Raw genomic sequence first — 16,884 nt, forward strand, 5'->3', positions numbered from 1 at the left:
TTGTATAGTTGGGAGCTTCCAAACTATTTTTAGCTTTGTTAAAAAGCCACTAACTTCTCTAACAACCAAATAAATGTTTAAAATTAATTACTAAAAAATAGGAAACAAATAAAAAGAATACTCATTCTTATACATTTTTTGCGTCAACGAATTTGGAAACATTTAGGTATATTTGTTATAAATAATGAGTTAAAAAAGCATCGATTCTATCGATACCATATCGATTTTTTCCAGCCCCACTTAACAGCACTTTCCAACACTAGCTTCAGTGGAATAAACAAAAATGCTAGTTCTACTTGAGATAAAACAATTAACCATGCTGATTTGTCGTTGATTATAGCCGAGATATCGCCTCAAGACCCGGCCAAGATGGATCGGTTCGCATTCAAGATCGACGCGGCCCTGAAGGCGAATCTCTGCAAGATCTGTCGGCTGTGCGGCATCGATAATCCGGGAAAAGTGCAAATACTGCTGCCAAATGGTGAAGACACCATCGACTTGGACGAGCCCAGTATGTCCCAGAAGATCTACGAACTGTTGGGCTTTACGGTACGTATTATTTGAGTAATCGGTGACCAGGTAAAACAACGCCCTTTTTGTAGGTGGCCATGGACGATAAAATGCCGCAGACAATGTGCAGCCAGTGCGTGGAGAAAATCAATGATTTTTATGAGTTTCGGGAAATGTGCTATGCCACAAACAAGCAAACGCGCAACCTGCTGGGACTAAAGCAAATAGAGCCCACAAAGGTGAGCGACCCCAAAATAGAGTTTGTTACGTAGAAAATGTGTATATTGTTATTTCTCTATTTTTCCGCTCAGCTTATTGATCTGAAACCCATTGTAAAGGAGGAACTGCAGCTTTCTGAAGCAGCTGGCAAACGGGGTAGGAAACGCAAGGGCGAAGACACCAGCTGGCCAAGATGTAACCTTAATGTCAAGCCACAGGTCAAAAAGGAGCCATTTGTGTGGCACAAGAAGCAGCGAATGCAGCCTCCACAGACACAGGCCACCATACAGCCCAAAATTGAGCCGGAAATGTAACTTATTTGTTCCCTAATTTACCCCCATCTCCTAATCATCTAATTTCCGTTGCCACAGCAAAAAGGAGCCGGCTGAACAGGAGACCAGCCTTAGATTGCCACACAAAAAGGGAGGTCGCAAGTCCATTTGCAGCGTCTGCGGCGAGAAATTTCTCAGCAAGGAACTGGCCGATGAGCACAAAACTCTGGTGCATGTACCCTCGATTCCGCGCTACATGTGCAATGCCTGCAACCAGACGTATTACATACAGAGCGACATTCGCGCACATCAGCTGTGGCACAAGCTCTCGAAGACGCCCTACAAGTGTCCGCTGTGCGACATGAGCGTGGCCAATGCCTATGCCTTTGCGCGTCACCTGCGGGAGCACACACCCTCCACTCCCGTCCAGCTGCTCGTCCTGGATCGCGAGTGCCCGCTGTGCAAGAAGACCTTCGTCACGAACTTCTTCTACAACACTCACCGCTGTGCCATCCGCAAACGCAAGTGCGGCGGCTGCAGTCGCGCCTTAAACACTGAGGCCGCCTACATGCGCCACGCCCCCACCTGCCCGAAGATTTACCTCAGTCACTCGAAGCACATAATGCCCGAGGAGGTGACGCATGAGGCCCAGATGCCCATCAAGAACGAGGTGGAGGACGACTTGCTGGGCCTGCCTCCGGCCATTGCTGTGCCGCCGGATTTTGTGATAGACGAGGCCATGCAGCCAATGGTGGTCCTGGAGCGCCTCTCATCGCCTTTGCTGCGCGCTTCGTCTGAGGTTAATCGACTGGGCGCCACCAAGGGCAAAAATAGCGATCGAGTGTCGTCCAAGAAGTACTTGAAACGAGTGGATCAGTTGCTCAAGAACACCATAAGCACGCTAGTCAGCATCAAGCACGAGCCGGAGGTGCACATCAATGACACGGGACCAGCGTTAGAGGAGCCGGAGCGGCATGAGGAGGAACCTTCATGCTATGGCGATGATTTCCAGGCAGCTAACGATGATGACAGCGACGAGGAACCGGAGCAACCGGAGGCAGCATCTGAAGCAGCTGCTGCCACTGCCAGTGACGATGTGCCCAGTGTATCGGTCAAACAGGAACTCCTAGATGACGCCTATGAAAAGCAAATGGGTGTGAAACAGGAGCCACTCAAACTTAAGCTGAAAATAACCAAGAATCATGGCAAGCTAAACTCTTCGCTCATAGACGATCTGGATGAGGCAGGTCAGGCATCTGGCAGAAGTAGCAAAAAGAAAAAGAAGCGAAAGCACAAGGAACGGGAGAAGGAGGCCTTGACGGAGGCAGCAACAGAATCTCAGCCTGTTGTTAGGATCAAACAAGAACCCATTGATTTTGTGCCCGAGGCCATGGTCATGACCACCATACCCATGACCCAATTCGAAAGCAGCTTCAATGACAACCAACAGGACGAGGAAGAGGTTGAGGCCATGGCACAGTCCCAGGAAGATGTTAAGCCCAATCGCATGGAGCTGGATCGTATGATGCAGATTTCGCATGTGGCCAGTGGCGTGGATATGGCTGAAGAGGCTCTGCCTTTGGAGAGAGCCGAAGAAGCCACTCCCGATGAACAAGAGCCGCCGCCCAAGAAGAGCCCGCCAAAGGTGAATTCGGTAAAATCCACGGCACGCAAAAGTACTGGAGGCGCTCAACGCAAGCCGCATACTCCACCCAAGCAGCCGCCTCTGCCGAAGATTGTGGCAGTGGAGAGTGGCGAGGCGGTGGCCTTTAACATGGTGCCCGATATTTCCATCAAGCCGGAGCCCCGCAACCGCGGCTATGGGGATGAACTCGAAGAAGAAGCGGGAGGAGCAACCACAGAAGAGATTAACCACAACGACAAGATGGACGAGGAGGATGCCTACATAGACAGTTTAGATTTGAACAATGTGAGCGTTAAGAAGGAGAAAGACTTGGACATTTCCGAACCAGAGGCCATGCACTGCAATGGATTGGAGAAGGGCGACGGCGATAATAGCGATGGCGACGACACTGGATCATCGGCCGATGAAGCTGAGGAAGCCATGGAGGAGGAGGAAGAGGAGCGCATTTATCGTGAAATCGAGTTGCCGCCACTGGAACCTCAGAACGAGGAACAGGAAGCATCACATGCCACCCAAGCGGTGCCCGAGAGAATGGAACCTTCAGCTGCATTGCCAGCCGGGGAGACACCTCCGCAAACTCCGGAATTATTTGGTGCGGAAAAACCACCAGTGCCTGCTTTCAGTTTGGTCATAACTAATATCTGCAGTCAAGCCACTGAAGAGGTGCAATCCGCGGTAGATATTACCTCTAATATGGAAAGATTCCCGCGTACTGCCATCGAGGGCCAATCTGGGTCAGATTTAGCAATGGCTCTCCCGCCTTCTGCAATGGAGATCCAGCATTCAATGGAAGAACCCACTAACCTTGTCGTACAATCCCAAACAGAGCTTTGCTCTACCACTGAAAATCCTCCGCCCTCCGCAAGTGATATCCAATCATCTATAGAATCGCATATTCAAGTTGAAACCCCCTCCATAGATAATCTCCAAAATCGTTCTTTAACTGCCATAGAAGTACAATCTTCGATTGATGCTGCTCCTAACCGTGAAGGTGGACATCAGTACGTGGAAAATAGTGGATCTAACATTGAACCATTAAGTGCTTCAGTTGAGAGTCAATCCCTGGAAATTGCATCACAAACTCCCTCACTCCCAGCTGAAGACGAGATAGGATCCATACCAAGTGGAAGCTCTGCTGTGGATACCCTTGCAATTCCTATACCCGAAAACCTTGCACACACACCCTCACCCCCGGAATCTCTGGAGAAATCGGTCCACGACCATGACTTGGCAGACTCTCTACCAACGGTTTCCCTCAACGCTCCCGAAAACAGCAGTAGTTCTCCAACTAAATTGGTTAACAGCTATACATGCGACAAGGAGCAGCAGCAGAATGTTCTAAACCAGGAGCTCTCCGAGCAGCAACAGCCGCCATCAGAAGAAATACAGCAGTTGGTTCACGAGGAGCAGCCGGCTATACTTGAGCTGCTTCCAGCGGGATCCTCGTCCACGAGGCCAACTGAGGAGACTGAGAACCGCATCAATGAGCAGCAGCAGCTGCAGCAGCAGCAGGAGGAGCAACGACAACCGCGCTGCCAGGCCAACGATGACTCAAATATCAACGAAATAGCCGAGAACAATAACAATGCCAACATTGAGCGCGAACTGCAAGATGATGCTGCGCTCGGGGCTCAGGAAAACGTAAATCCGTAGACTACGATTAGATGATAGGCCATATTCAATATACAATTACATGTTCTTTTCGATTCTGTTCAAAAATTGTAAATATGTATGGATGGTAAATCGTGCTTAGGTAATTGGATAGCCCCAGCGTATAAACAATACCACAAATTGCGAATAAACTTTTTATGGATAGCATTAGTTTTAAGTTAGATATACACAACTTTATTACATAAATTAATGGCTTATATATTAGCATATGTAAGTATTATGTATTGAAATACATAAATCGCACAAAACTCTTCTTTCGACATGCGTACATATTAATCCAAAATCTGATCCACATAAGTTTCTCGCTCTGACAAGCTTATTGGGTTTAGTTTTAGTAGTTTTAAAAAGTGACATAAAACAAACATATACGTAATATTGATTTAAATACAGACACACAGAAGAAAAATGACTACAAGGTTGCATTAAATGCACTCAAACTAAAACGAAAATACTTATGAGTTACTAGGTCATTCATTAATCGATTGGGAGTAATTGGATGTAATATAGTAACAGACAGCTTTTAGCGGAAGCCTTGTCAAATTAAATTGAATACATCGCCTATTTGATTGGTTTAGCCACGCTTATTACATTAGTTAATTATTATTTCAACAAGTAGTGAATTATTACTGAGCAAATTTTGCAAATTTAGTATATGGTTAATTGCGGGCAAATCTATTACTTTAAACTTGTGTGTATTTATAATAATTCTCAGCTGTGGCTTTATTAAAAGTAGTCACAGTTTATTTTTTGCTTGATCCTTTCCTTTGTTATAGATTTATAAAATATATTCACTATAATAAATTTCTATCGCTCAGTTTACAGTTTTTCAGTTCGCAGACAAGGTGAATCTCTAATTTTTTTCACAAACTCGTTTTTCATTTTGGTGTTCTCAAGTTTTTGGCACAGTAGTCTGAACGGGGTTTTGCAAAATTCACCCACATATATTACTGAACTAACATACATGCGTTTCGTTCATCTTAAATATTGAGCAGATGTTTAAGGATATGCGAATGTGATTCAATTCGGAACAAATTAAAAGCGGGCAAATGCTGATGCTGATACGATTTCTCAATTTGAGGTTATCCTTTTAGTACTTTTTTCGTTTGTTAAACTCGTACAATTAAATTAAAGAGGTATGAAAATTCACTAACAGTATTTACAGGGATTTATCTAACGATAAACCAAAATGCCAAAGCACGAACTAAATTATTGCTTATATTTGGAATAGTGTCTGCTGCCCCGCATCGTGTCATCCGTGTAGCTCCCGCGTAGCTTAGTCCCTTAGTCCCACTCTCCCTCGTTGTCCGAGGATTCGGTCTCGTCCTCGTCCGAGTGGATGGCGTTTCCGCGTGCCGCCAGCGCCCGACGCAGTGCATCGGCCAGGGCGTCGGTGCCGCCTCCATTGTCGCTGTTCCGCTGGCTGCCCAGCTCCCGTTCCTTGGCCGGCTTCAACACTGTGCCCTGGCGAATGTCCTTCATTAAATCGCTGCGAGAGTCGCCGCTGCCAGTGCTGAGTGCAGACGTGTCCACTTTCTATTTGGATAAAATATGTTGAATTAGTTTTTTATTATTGTTATTATTTTAGAACTCTGCGCAGAAAGTAAAACTATAAAGAGATCTTGAAATAAAGCTTTTGTGTTATTTTGTAATTAATTAAACAAAAAATTGTTCCCAATGGAAAACTTTAAGTAATTTAATTTTTAGATTATAAAAAAGTGAAGAAATCTATAAAAATAAATTTAGCACCCGTTCATTCACCTTATTTAAAATGTAAAATTATATGATTTTAATTTGATTTCGATCTCTCTTTTTTATTTTCATTTCATTTTCTATTTAAACCAACAACTCAAGCATATTCAATTGATTACGTAAAAGTAATTAGTTTTCGAGGAGAAAGGGAAAACTATTTTTAGTTTTAAATCATTGTTATTACATTGAAATTAAAGAAAAAGTGTAATAAAACGGGAGTAAGCCATCAAAAGTGATTTAACTCACCTTCAGCTGGGTTCCCTTGCGAATGGCGTCCATAAGTGCGTTGCGTGTATCTGGAGCTCCTGGTGCTGCTGGAGCCGCTGGCCTGGCTGCTTGAGTGGGAGCGTGCGTGGTGGTGATGACTGGGATCTCTCCCACTGGCATGGGCGGGGGCGGTGGCGGTGGCACCGCTGCTGGTGGTGGCGGTGGAGGAGGTGGTGGCTGCCAAGGAAAACCATTTGTTAGTCGGCTATTTGAATCAAGTTATAATCGAGGATCACTTACCGCTACAACGGGTGCGCTGACTGGCGGCGGTGGTGGTGCGGTACTGATGGGTGGTGGTCTGCTGGGTGGTGGCGGAGCTCGAGTGGCGCCGGGCACAGTGGCGGGCACTGGAGGTGGTTGTCTCGCCGGCGGCAGCGGTGGTGCAGTTCTTTGGTTGCCATTCTGCAATGCAAACAAATTTGATTAGTTTTATGAGATAAACATTCTTGTCAAAATGTTTAATATAAATTACATTAAAAAAATAAATAAATATTACATCCACGAATTCTATTCAGCAATTCAACAAAATTCACTGCATTTAAGAGAAAAACATTCTTTGGGAGTATCCGTGTTCACATTAATACTCAAGGAAACTATTAATTTCATTTCCCATTTGGATTCAAGCCAACAATAAAAACTTAAAACCGGAAAATAGTTAAACTAAAAGGAAAACTAATTTAAGAGCAATTTGCTTTCACCATTTTTATCCAACAATAAAATTCAAAGCAGGCCTGCATAAAATTTCCTCGGGATATTTCCTATTCCCGTAAATACTCAACGGCAAATTGTTATTTTAAATTTAATTTATTTCTTATTTAAATTCGAACAAAAAATATAAATTGAAAACCGGAAATTGAGTTATAGTTAATTCGTCCAACTCCACATAATAAAAAATCTCTTATAAGGCTGCAAAAATTTCCATATTCACATAAATACTTAAAGGCAAACGATATAAATTTTGTTTCCAATTTGAATTGCAGAAAATTATTAAAATGTTACACTTGGAAAACCGAGCAAACTCAATGAAGCATTGTTTTCTTCCGCAAACTCTTTCCATGAGTAAAAATAATGGCAAAATTTAATAAACTGGCCTTTCCTATCTCGTAAAAGCGACTCAAGTGCTGGACCATGACATATTTTACGGATAAGCGATCAGCTTTAAATGATTTAGGTAAGAGAAAGGGAAACTCACAGAAGGATGACGGGTTGGCACCGGTGGCGGCACGGGAGGCGTTTCTTCCGTTGGCGACTCCACGCTGTCCTGCTTCACCGACGCCAGAACATTGTTGCTCTGTATGAAGTCGTAGATGAAGGCACGAGTGTCCCGATCCTTGAGCTCCGTCTCGGAGACACCGGCCTTGAGGAAGAACTCGTTCAGCACCTCGTCGTTCTCGTTGCCCGTCAGATCGAAGCCCTTGTCGGCATTCCAGCCCACGTGGCTAATGTGGACAAAGTTCGTCGGCTGGCTGATGTCCGCCTTGGTCACCTTGCGCTTGTTCTTGTCTTTCGCCTGGCCGCCACCCAGTCCAAAACCGCTGGACAGGAAGTTCTTCGTTTGCGCTGGCGCCGGCGTCAGTGTCACCGAGTTGATCTTGTTGTTCCGCAGCTGAACGTTCCCGCCATCCGTGGCGGACATTCCGCCCTGCATGGGCGGTGGCCTGGCCGGCTCCCGCTGCACTTGAGGCAGTGGCGCATTGGGTGCCTGCTGGCTCTTCTGCCGGTTGCGCTTATCCTGTCGCTTGCGATTGCGCGTCTCTATGGTGGCGTCCACAATGCGGAAGAACGAGTCGCACTCCTCTTCGGAGACGAAGTTCAGTCCTACATGGCCATCCTGGAAAATGATTTTTAAATATGTTTAATATCTGGGCAACTTTGTGTTCCTGCTTCTTAGCTTTGGTATGATTTGTTAAGATACTAAAAATCGATTTGATTTTTTGACTTTGTTCTTCACAAGTTTCTATCTTTATAAGAAGAGATAAAATTAAATAAATGGATACATAGACACTTAAGGTTCAAATTATAGAATTAGTTAAGCCTTTACTTGTCATTTAAATCAGAGAAAAAACTTACTAATACGCGTTATTTGAGATTTTAATTAAAAGTAGCTACGATATAATCTTTTTTTGAGATTTTTATAATCATTATAATGTATATATATTTATATAATTCTGAAATAATATTGATTTTGAGTTTTTATTTTGACAAATATCAGCTAATCTTTACATGGGATTTTTATTTTTTCTATCTCAAATAATCCGTATTTCGAATTTTAGTTTTAAAACATGAGAACAAAAACCACAATTTTTGTGGATCGCAGCTTTAAATGGAATACATTGAGTAACTTGAAAGCAAACAAATCAACTTAATGGTATGGATTTGATTTTAGTTAACACACAGAAATGAAAAGCATACTCACACTGCCCTCGAAGGTGAGGAGAAAGGGTCGCGACTTGACCACCTGCATGCCGTCGTATATCTCGTGCTCCCAGATCAACTCGTTCTTGATCAGGCAGTAGGCGCGCATGAAGTAGGATCGAATGGCGCTATCCTTCACGAAGCAGACGACTCCGGTGTGCCGCTTCTTCCAGTGGGCGTGGGCACTGCCCTCCGTCTTGTAGATCTGCACCACGGCGGTGTTCAGTGTCTGAAAAAAAAAAAGTGGAGCAGAGCAGAGATTGCGTTACACAAATTTTGACATCGATAGAAAGGCCCGGGGCGATTATCTAACAAAACGGCCGAACAAAAGAGCCTTCCACAACACCTTCAGTTTGCGCCTCATTTGAATGCAACTCTATCAGCTTTAGCAATCCGACGACCACGAACTCAATGAACTGTCGCGTTCGAGCTGAAAAACTCATCTGACTTTCGGTTTCGCTAGTTTCTGGCCATCGAGTCGATGGCCCCAAGTGAGTGTGGCTCTTTTGAATACCGATTAGCCGCCAGGCCAGCTCTTGCAGCAATTGCAACTGGCGATTCCACCGCTTGGCATGGTAATCACGTAGCTCCAGTTGATGGTAGGGCGTAAATCTAGTCGGTGGACATTAGTCTAGTGGAGACCTCTCCGCCGATCGGTGCGTATTCTGCCAAAGTGCAACGGAAACCCATAATGTGCACAAGAAAAAATAAGATAAACCTCACTTTTGTAGAAGATTTTTGGTTGAAAAAAAATATTATTAAAAAATAAAAGGAAAAACAATTTAAAAGTGGTCATAAAAAATACAAAAAAAAAAATGTTTTGGTGGTGTAGCTATAAAAGAACTCTCTTTTTAAAATATTTATATTAGGTCATTGACAGGCCAAATAACATCCTTAACTAAAATAATTGTGATATAGCTATTAAAGACCTCCTTTTATAGGACCTTTGTATACCCATCAATTTTTATTGGGCAAAATGATTAAAATGAGGTAACTTTCATCCCTAATAAAATCCAAATAAAAATGTATATATTATGTCCTGGCCAGGCTAAAGTCTTATACAAAAATCTTAACATTTTAATGTATATATGTATTCAAGAGATTCTACCTTTAACTTTTTTTTTGACGTGTGCCCATGTGTGATTGAAGACTACGTTTATGACCCAGACACAGGAAATGCTGGCGACAAACGAATAAGTGCATGATGCCGCATCAGTTTACTTGCCAAAACTATAGTATACAATAGACCACAAGATTTGGCGCCAGAAATGTCAAGGCAAAAGCTGTTCTTTATATACAAAAACCAGCGTGAGAATTTTCTCCACAAGGCCAATGAAATTACTCGAACTTTTTAGGCCCGATAAAAATGAGTGTGTGATTTGTGGCCCTAACATTTGGCATTTGCCCGAGGCCAAAGCGTGACCCTCCGCCGGAATCGTTTCTAATTGAATCAGCTTGATCCAAAAAAGTTACGTGCCATGTAATTGAAATTGAAATTGCAGGCAAGCAGTAATCCAACATTATCAATTAATGGACATTAGAGATGGATGGATGGATAGATGGATGGATGGATGGGTGGAAAGATGGCCATGCTGAAACTTGTGCAGCTGACCTTTGGCGCAAATATAAAAGAGAAAGAGACATTGACGAGCTAGTGGTTTAGTGATGTAGCTATGGATGTGTATGTGGAAGCTTTCCAACCCACACACAACTTTAAGTTGTATCTGGCAAGTGCGAAATTGTGAACACATTTGAATTTTTATTGATGCTTAGCTGCTGCTGCTTTTTACTCGGCGAGTTTTGTGTGTGGACATAAGTAGCATTGTAAAAATGATGTCTTGCCTTCTACGTACAAGCTGCCTGTTTCTTTTTAAAAGCATTAAAATCGATGGAAAAGCAGCGGACAACAAAAAGTGGTCATTGCCACCAAACGTTTGTGCTGGCCACAACACAAAATGTTGGGTTGAAGGAAGGGGGCGGGGTCTTAGCGGTAAAAATCAGCCCATATGGGCCGAGCGGTAAACATGCTCATACGCCCTGTGGTCCGTTTATTATGTCACATTATAAATAAACATTGTCCAACTATCTATTGATCCTATTTTATTCACAATATATTTAAAGAGCGTCAATTGCTATTTATAGAGTTTTATAAATACATGCAAATATTTATTTTTGCCACTTCCGTTGTTTATAAAATTCTTTAGAAAGTGATCATAATTAGCTACTTGTACAGTAAACAGCTTAAACAACTGCAAAAACAAGGGTTTTGAAGCTGACAAAAGCTAAACATCAATTAGAAAGTCCGGCTTTGCAGAAAAATGCGTTAAATAAGTGTATACAAATAAATGCGAGCAAATGTTGCAACAAACGACTGCCAAACCACAATAACAACATCGGGTTTACTAAGCTGCAGCTTTGAGTGTTATCACACAATGAATGTGACACTATGTCATACACAGAAAAAAAGAAACAATATGATGATAATATGAAGATTGATTGAATATTTTTACCGTTTTATAAAAGCTTGATCTTGAAAAATATGAAGCATTATTTTTCTTATTACCAGACAGCTGAACTTATGCAAAATAATGGGATTTATGACATAATTGCTAGATTTCTGGGTAACCTTTTATGAAGTTTCCTTATATCAATGAGATTGTGACTGTTTTTGTAGTATTTTAAGTCCATAAAAATGTACAAAAAAATATGAAAAATGGAAAAGAGAGCCTGTTATGATTGATCAAATGTTTCTCTCTGCGTGGATATTATGGAGGGGCTAACTACCTTAACCAGCCCGCTGGTTGCATTACTTTGGCAGAGTTCAAATGCATTTGGAAATGTTTTGTTTTGTCAATGGAAAGTTGCGAATTAGCAAAGCGTGAATTGCGAATCAAAATGAGCGATTTCGATTTTCTCATGTTGTGCACACACCATAATTATCCGCATAACGGCCGCCATTAAATGGCCACATACCACATACCATTTCCACTCCAATTTCAGGGCATTCTTATCGTACTTGGCGTTGGACGGTGATTCGCATTGGGCGGATGGATTGATAAGATAAGGTTCGCCTTTAGTTGGCCACAAATACCTAACGACTTATAGCGACCGTTCTGGTTTCTCTTTCATTTCGCAGCAAAATTGGCTTTGACACACCAAAAAATGGGGGAAAATAAAAAATAGCAACAAAATAAAAACTAAAACTAATCAAGAAATGCAAACAACTGCGTTTGTGGCCTATCAATGCCGGCTCAAGCCGTTTGCTAATAAAGATAATAGGCAATGCTAGGTAAATATTAGTAATACTAACGAAGTCTAACAAATTGTTCTAGCAACACTGCCCAGCACAAAATGATGATGATTCCACTGTAAGAGGAACGAGGGAGAATCCCTACTACTAGAACGAGTTTTGTCGCCATAAAAACTTCTTTCAAGAATTTATTAGTTCTTGCTCTGCTTTCTAATTTTATATATAACAATTAAAGGTCAATTCTTTTTTATTTATCAGCATAATAAAAAATGCTGTGTAATAATGAATCATGTCATTCAAAACACCAGCATTGACTCAAGCAGACTATATAGTTTAAAAAAAGTATTCACTTTAGAGATAGAGGCATTTTTTAACTTTTCAAGTAAACAAAATTTAAGAGAGCTACTAAAGAATGAGATGTTTTTGATTAATTACTATTGAGAGTTCGTAAATATTAGAATTAGAAGAGACTAAGGTCTGATTTCTCGTCCTACAGATATACACCTAATTTAACCAATTAACCAATTTTGCATTTTAAGACCTACTTTAAACAAGATTTATTTTTTACCTTTTTATCACTGATTTCTATTGAATTTTTAAGTTAACAAACTAACTTGTCTTACTAACATTTAGTAACTTGATAAGCCCATTTCCCAGAAGCTGTTCATGGGCAAAGCAACCAAGCAACCATTAGACTATGTTGGGTAGTGTGCAAGTAAAATTGGGTAAATAAGCCACAGCAACAGCTGCCTACCGATGATATAGGGTTACAGAGGTTCTGTTCTGCGAAGCGACGAATATTCGCACATGGTGGGGCGACACTTGAGCCGCAGGAAGTGCTTCATCAAGCTTTGGGATTAAACCGGTGGCGACGGAGGAGGAGCGAATCATGTCATTGCCTAATTATTAATCACCCAGAGTGCGGGGCATTATGCATCATCACTCACCTGACACTTCTTGCCCAGCAGCCTGAAGACGGCTTCATTTTCCTCCTGGGTGAGCAGCGAGCTGGCGGCATTGACCTTCGCCCGCGGACCGTCCTGCGACCTCATTCCGCTGCTCATCTGGTCGGAGTTGGAGTCGTTGGACCTGAATCTGGGTCTGGGTCTGGAGCTGGATCTGGGCTGCTTTCCCTGCACAATACGACACAACACGCATTTATTTATTGTATGGCGAAAACAATACGCAAATGAACAAAAGCTAAATGTATTAATTTAATAACACAATGCACAGCGAACGGGGACTCGATTCCATAAAAATAAAGATGATAACAATAAAGGCACACGGAATTACAGTTGAACTTCCATAAATCAAACATCCATCTGATTTGGCAACACAAGAGTTATGTTGTAAAATTGTCAATAGTAATATTACAACTTTTTGAGTTACGAAGGTTTATTTATTTTTCATAAAATTAAGCAATTGATTTTAGCTAAGGTCAAGAGTACGAGCGAGAATAATATTTTAAATGATTTCGAGTGGGAGAAGTTATGGAAGTTTGACTGTATTTCCAATAAGTTAAGCAACTGTATTGGGTTTTGGGCCTTCCAATTTCTTATAAAACGAAGGTATTAAAAATGAATTTCTTTGAATATTTAGTAAGAGAATTTCAATTTATGGAAGTTTGACTGTAGGCTAAGCAACTGCATTTGGATTGGGGCTTTCGAATACGTTTAAAAATCGTTTGGTATTATCGGTTTTGGCTTTATAAAGTGACACTTTTTAACCGAATTACGGCCAAGAGCGCGAGCGAGAGAGACCTGCGTTGGCTATGACGATATGGCTGGTTATGATGGAACTGCGAGCGGATCGCTTTGGATCGGATAGGTTGGGTCTGAGTCCGAGTCTGAGTCACGGGTCCCCGAAGTTGGAAATCAGTAACAGAAGCAGAAACACAAACAGAAACAGTCAACCAGCTGCGTTTGAATGTGGGTAAAAGCGAGGCAAACTCTTTGGAAAAGACCACAGGGCGGCCTTATCTTTTGGCGAAACCACTGATTAGATGTGCGCATGTATGATACATGCACACTGGTCTGGGTTATTTAATGTTAAGCACTCGGGGAACATCGAATCGAAGATGCACCTGTCCGTCTCGCCAGGTGGGGTAAAATCAAAAACAAGGGTGAATAGACCCCGATGGGGTATATCTAAGCTCAAGGTCTCTGGGGGCTTGCATTCTCATGCTCGCAGTTCTGCAAGGGGGGCCATTGATTTTTTTGCGTTTATTTTCGTGCACTTCTTCACTCTTCTGTTTCTTTTTTTCCCACACACACACACCACACAATCTCTGCGCACTGCTTGAAGCTTTCTGGCCTCGCTGACTCCGGTTAGTTTTAGGGAGTCTCTACTGTTCGCGCGTCCGCGTCATCCGCTGCATGGTCGAGGATTTTCTACGGGGAAAATTGGCTTGTTCACGTTCTGCAAGTTTGTTTATTTGGCACTCAATTCATTTGCACACCCACCCAGAGTTGGAGGTGGTAAAACCTCGATACAAACATCGATATATTCACAATATAGCTAGTATCGATGTTTGGCGGGAGTTATCGATATACGAACGATTCAATCGATATACAAACGTACTACTCAACGGGCTTACGTACGTAATCAGTTTTACCATTTGAAAATATCAATCTACTTTGTAGTTTTATAGTTTTAATATTATCTAAAATTAAATAAGAATTCTTAAAACACAAACGTTTAACTTAAATAATATTAAAAATATACTTTTAATAAAAGGGGTGATTATCAGTAGCGTGTCTATGGGCTTTGCAATGTTTTCCTCAAAGGACTTACGTTAGGTAAACATAGCAGTTTAAAATTTGAATTTGTTATACCAGCTAATAAATAAGACTTCTTAAAACATAAAGCTTAAAGAATTTTAAAATAAAACACATCATTTCCAGAACTTAATTATAAAATTTAAACCATTTATACAAGATGTCTTCTTTGTATTTGTATAGATCGAATGGTTCAGAATGGTTCAGCTTCAAGCCTTTAAAAATAAAAAACAAAATAAGTTTTAGATTTATGAAGAACGGATACTTTTGAAAGGAGGTCCCATCTTCAATAGCTAATCTTGAGCCACGGTTGATCCCTGGGCTTGTAGTCCTCCTCCGCCCACCGTAGCAGGTGAAACATGACCGCCAGCAGACCCGTGCCCAGGGCATCCCCCACGGCGGTCAGATACGGAATGGCGGCCGTGTCCGGGTCGATCTTGCGACGCCACAGCAGATGTACCAGGGCGTGGGCCAGCCACAGCAGGATGAGCAACTGCAGCAAACTGGTGACCACAAAGGCCACCACGAAGACCCACTTCACTGAGACTTGCGCCACGCGGAGATAGTCGGCCAGGATGACGAGCACCACATTGCCCGGCACAGAGATGGCGATCAGGACACGGGTCACGCGCGAGTAAACGGTGCCACGAAAGTAAACCCGATGTGGCCACTCCAGGATGCGGGAATCGCCGGGCAGGATGCCCAAACTAGAACGACGGTACAGGACACTGCCCATGTGACTGGCCTGCACGGACACCAGATTGCCCCCAATCCCGTTTATGATGGGTGAGAAGATGGCAAAGGCCCGGAAGTCCTCCACGGAGGAGCTGAGCACGAATCCTGCAATCTGGCTAATGCACAGTGCCCCGACCACCGGTATCCAGCTGACCATCAAAATGGGTCGCACATAGACATTCCGCAGCACCACCGCCAGCCAGACGGGCATCATGAGCACCACATAGCCGATCACCACGCAAATGGCAATCCACAGGTGCGACTGGGACAGATCGTACATTAAGGCGGCGCTGAAGGAGAGCAAACTTATGGTGACCACATCGCCAATCGAGGCCACTATCGGTATGGCCATGTAGTCCGGATTGAAACTGTAGTGCTGCGAGAACAGGATGACGACCATCACAATGGAGTCGAGCAGGAAGCAGGAGGTGCTGGAGGTGATCAAGGCGGCGGCAGTCAGCACGGGATAGTGCTCGACGCTGAAGTCCTGGTTGACCGCCGCACTGATGCCCGCCGTCAGGGTGCTCAGCAAAACGGCACAAACAATGGCCTGCAGCTGAACCAGGGCCATGTTGCCCACCATGATCTGTAGCACGGCTTTTCGGCTGGACAGGTGACCCAAATTCGAGTTGGTGCAAATCCTCGAGGCCACGCACATGTCCAGATTACCCTTCAATCCACACAGCACCGACACCAGGACGAACAGCTCGTTCACCTCACGGTACACCAACCAATCCTGCACATTGCCCAGCATCAATCCGGCCGTAATCGTGCCCAATCCGGCCAGGAAGAACGGAATCCCGAGCTGAATGAGCGTCGAGTACCAGGGCTCGTGCTCGCCATCCTCAGGCGTCATCTTGGACACCTGCTCCTCCGTTACATCCGTCATTCCTCCCCGAGGATTTTATAAACATAGCAAGACAGTGTTTGAATAATTAACTTCCCTTCGAAGATTCACCAACAAAAAACTCAATTATTTTTATATTTTTTTTTACGACAATTTTCTGACTTTAAAAACTCAAAAATTTGTAGATTAAATGCCTGGCTTTGATCTCGTTTTCTAAAACGAATTTAAATTTTCTTACAAAAATTAACAAAAACTTTAATTGAAAAGTGTTTAGATATATTTTTATCTTCGTTTGTTAAAAATTAAAGTTTTTTTCCTTTCGAAAATTGACTATTTTATTCGAAAAATGTTTACAATAGGTCTCTGAATCGCTGAAATATGTAGAAATAATTCCTGAAACGTTTTATAAATTTAAGTTCACTGCTAGCTCTGTTTTCGTTTGTTTAAAATAAGACCTTAAGATCTTGTTCCATTATAAATAAGGTCTTGAATAAACTACTAATTATTTTTTTTTATTATTTACTGAC

The 16,884-nt window shown here is 42.6% G+C and overlaps 3 protein-coding genes across 5 annotated transcripts; 1 reads left to right on the forward strand and 2 right to left on the reverse strand.

Moving 5' to 3' along the window:
* Positions 1-269: 269 nt before the first annotated feature.
* LOC108148624 lies at positions 270-4,478 on the forward strand. The gene is made up of 4 exons (XM_017275723.2): positions 270-549; positions 603-749; positions 822-1,039; positions 1,101-4,478. Exons 1-4 carry the CDS (start codon positions 370-372, stop codon positions 4,297-4,299), a joined length of 3,744 nt encoding a protein of 1,247 aa, XP_017131212.1. The 5' UTR covers positions 270-369; the 3' UTR covers positions 4,300-4,478.
* Positions 4,469-14,454, reverse strand: LOC108148625 (neural Wiskott-Aldrich syndrome protein). 3 transcript variants are annotated; one of them, XM_017275724.2, is made up of 7 exons: positions 14,276-14,454; positions 12,946-13,131; positions 8,750-8,977; positions 7,526-8,164; positions 6,574-6,735; positions 6,313-6,510; positions 4,469-5,850 (listed from the first exon to the last, which is right to left on the reverse strand). In XM_017275724.2, exons 2-7 carry the CDS (start codon positions 13,060-13,062, stop codon positions 5,599-5,601), a joined length of 1,596 nt encoding a protein of 531 aa, XP_017131213.1. In that variant the 5' UTR covers positions 13,063-13,131; positions 14,276-14,454; the 3' UTR covers positions 4,469-5,598. The 3 variants fall into 3 exon arrangements, with proteins under 3 accessions (XP_017131213.1, XP_017131216.1, XP_017131217.1); XM_017275727.2 differs by lacking the exon at positions 14,276-14,454 and adding an exon at positions 13,759-14,228; XM_017275728.2 differs by lacking the exons at positions 12,946-13,131; positions 14,276-14,454 and adding an exon at positions 9,095-9,186.
* Positions 14,455-15,061: 607 nt separating this feature from the next.
* LOC108148455 (solute carrier family 41 member 1-like) lies at positions 15,062-16,399 on the reverse strand. The gene has a single exon (XM_041709116.1). The coding sequence runs from the start codon at positions 16,397-16,399 to the stop codon at positions 15,062-15,064; it is 1,338 nt and encodes a 445-aa protein (XP_041565050.1).
* Between the last annotated feature and the right edge of the window lie 485 nt (positions 16,400-16,884).

This window comes from Drosophila elegans, unplaced genomic scaffold, assembly GCF_018152505.1.
Source record: "Drosophila elegans isolate 14027-0461.03 unplaced genomic scaffold, ASM1815250v1 contig_476, whole genome shotgun sequence".
Taxonomy (NCBI): domain Eukaryota; kingdom Metazoa; phylum Arthropoda; class Insecta; order Diptera; family Drosophilidae; genus Drosophila; species Drosophila elegans.

Excerpts from the sequence above, each read along its gene's own strand:
- LOC108148624 (XM_017275723.2), top strand. The coding sequence starts at position 370 with ATGGATCGGTTCGCATTCAAGATCGACGCGGCCCTGAAGGCGAATCTC. Across the intron at positions 750-821 it reads AGCAAATAGAGCCCACAAAG|CTTATTGATCTGAAACCCAT; the intron begins GTGAGCGACCCC and ends TTTTCCGCTCAG. Across the intron at positions 1,040-1,100 it reads CCCAAAATTGAGCCGGAAAT|CAAAAAGGAGCCGGCTGAAC; the intron begins GTAACTTATTTG and ends CCGTTGCCACAG.
- LOC108148625 (XM_017275724.2), bottom strand. The coding sequence starts at position 13,062 with ATGAGCAGCGGAATGAGGTCGCAGGACGGTCCGCGGGCGAAGGTCAAT. Across the intron at positions 8,978-12,945 it reads TGCTGGGCAAGAAGTGTCAG|ACACTGAACACCGCCGTGGT; the intron begins GTGAGTGATGAT and ends TTTTTTTTTCAG. Across the intron at positions 8,165-8,749 it reads TCCTCACCTTCGAGGGCAGT|GATGGCCATGTAGGACTGAA; the intron begins GTGAGTATGCTT and ends ATCATTTTCCAG.
- LOC108148455 (XM_041709116.1), bottom strand. The coding sequence starts at position 16,399 with ATGACGGATGTAACGGAGGAGCAGGTGTCCAAGATGACGCCTGAGGAT.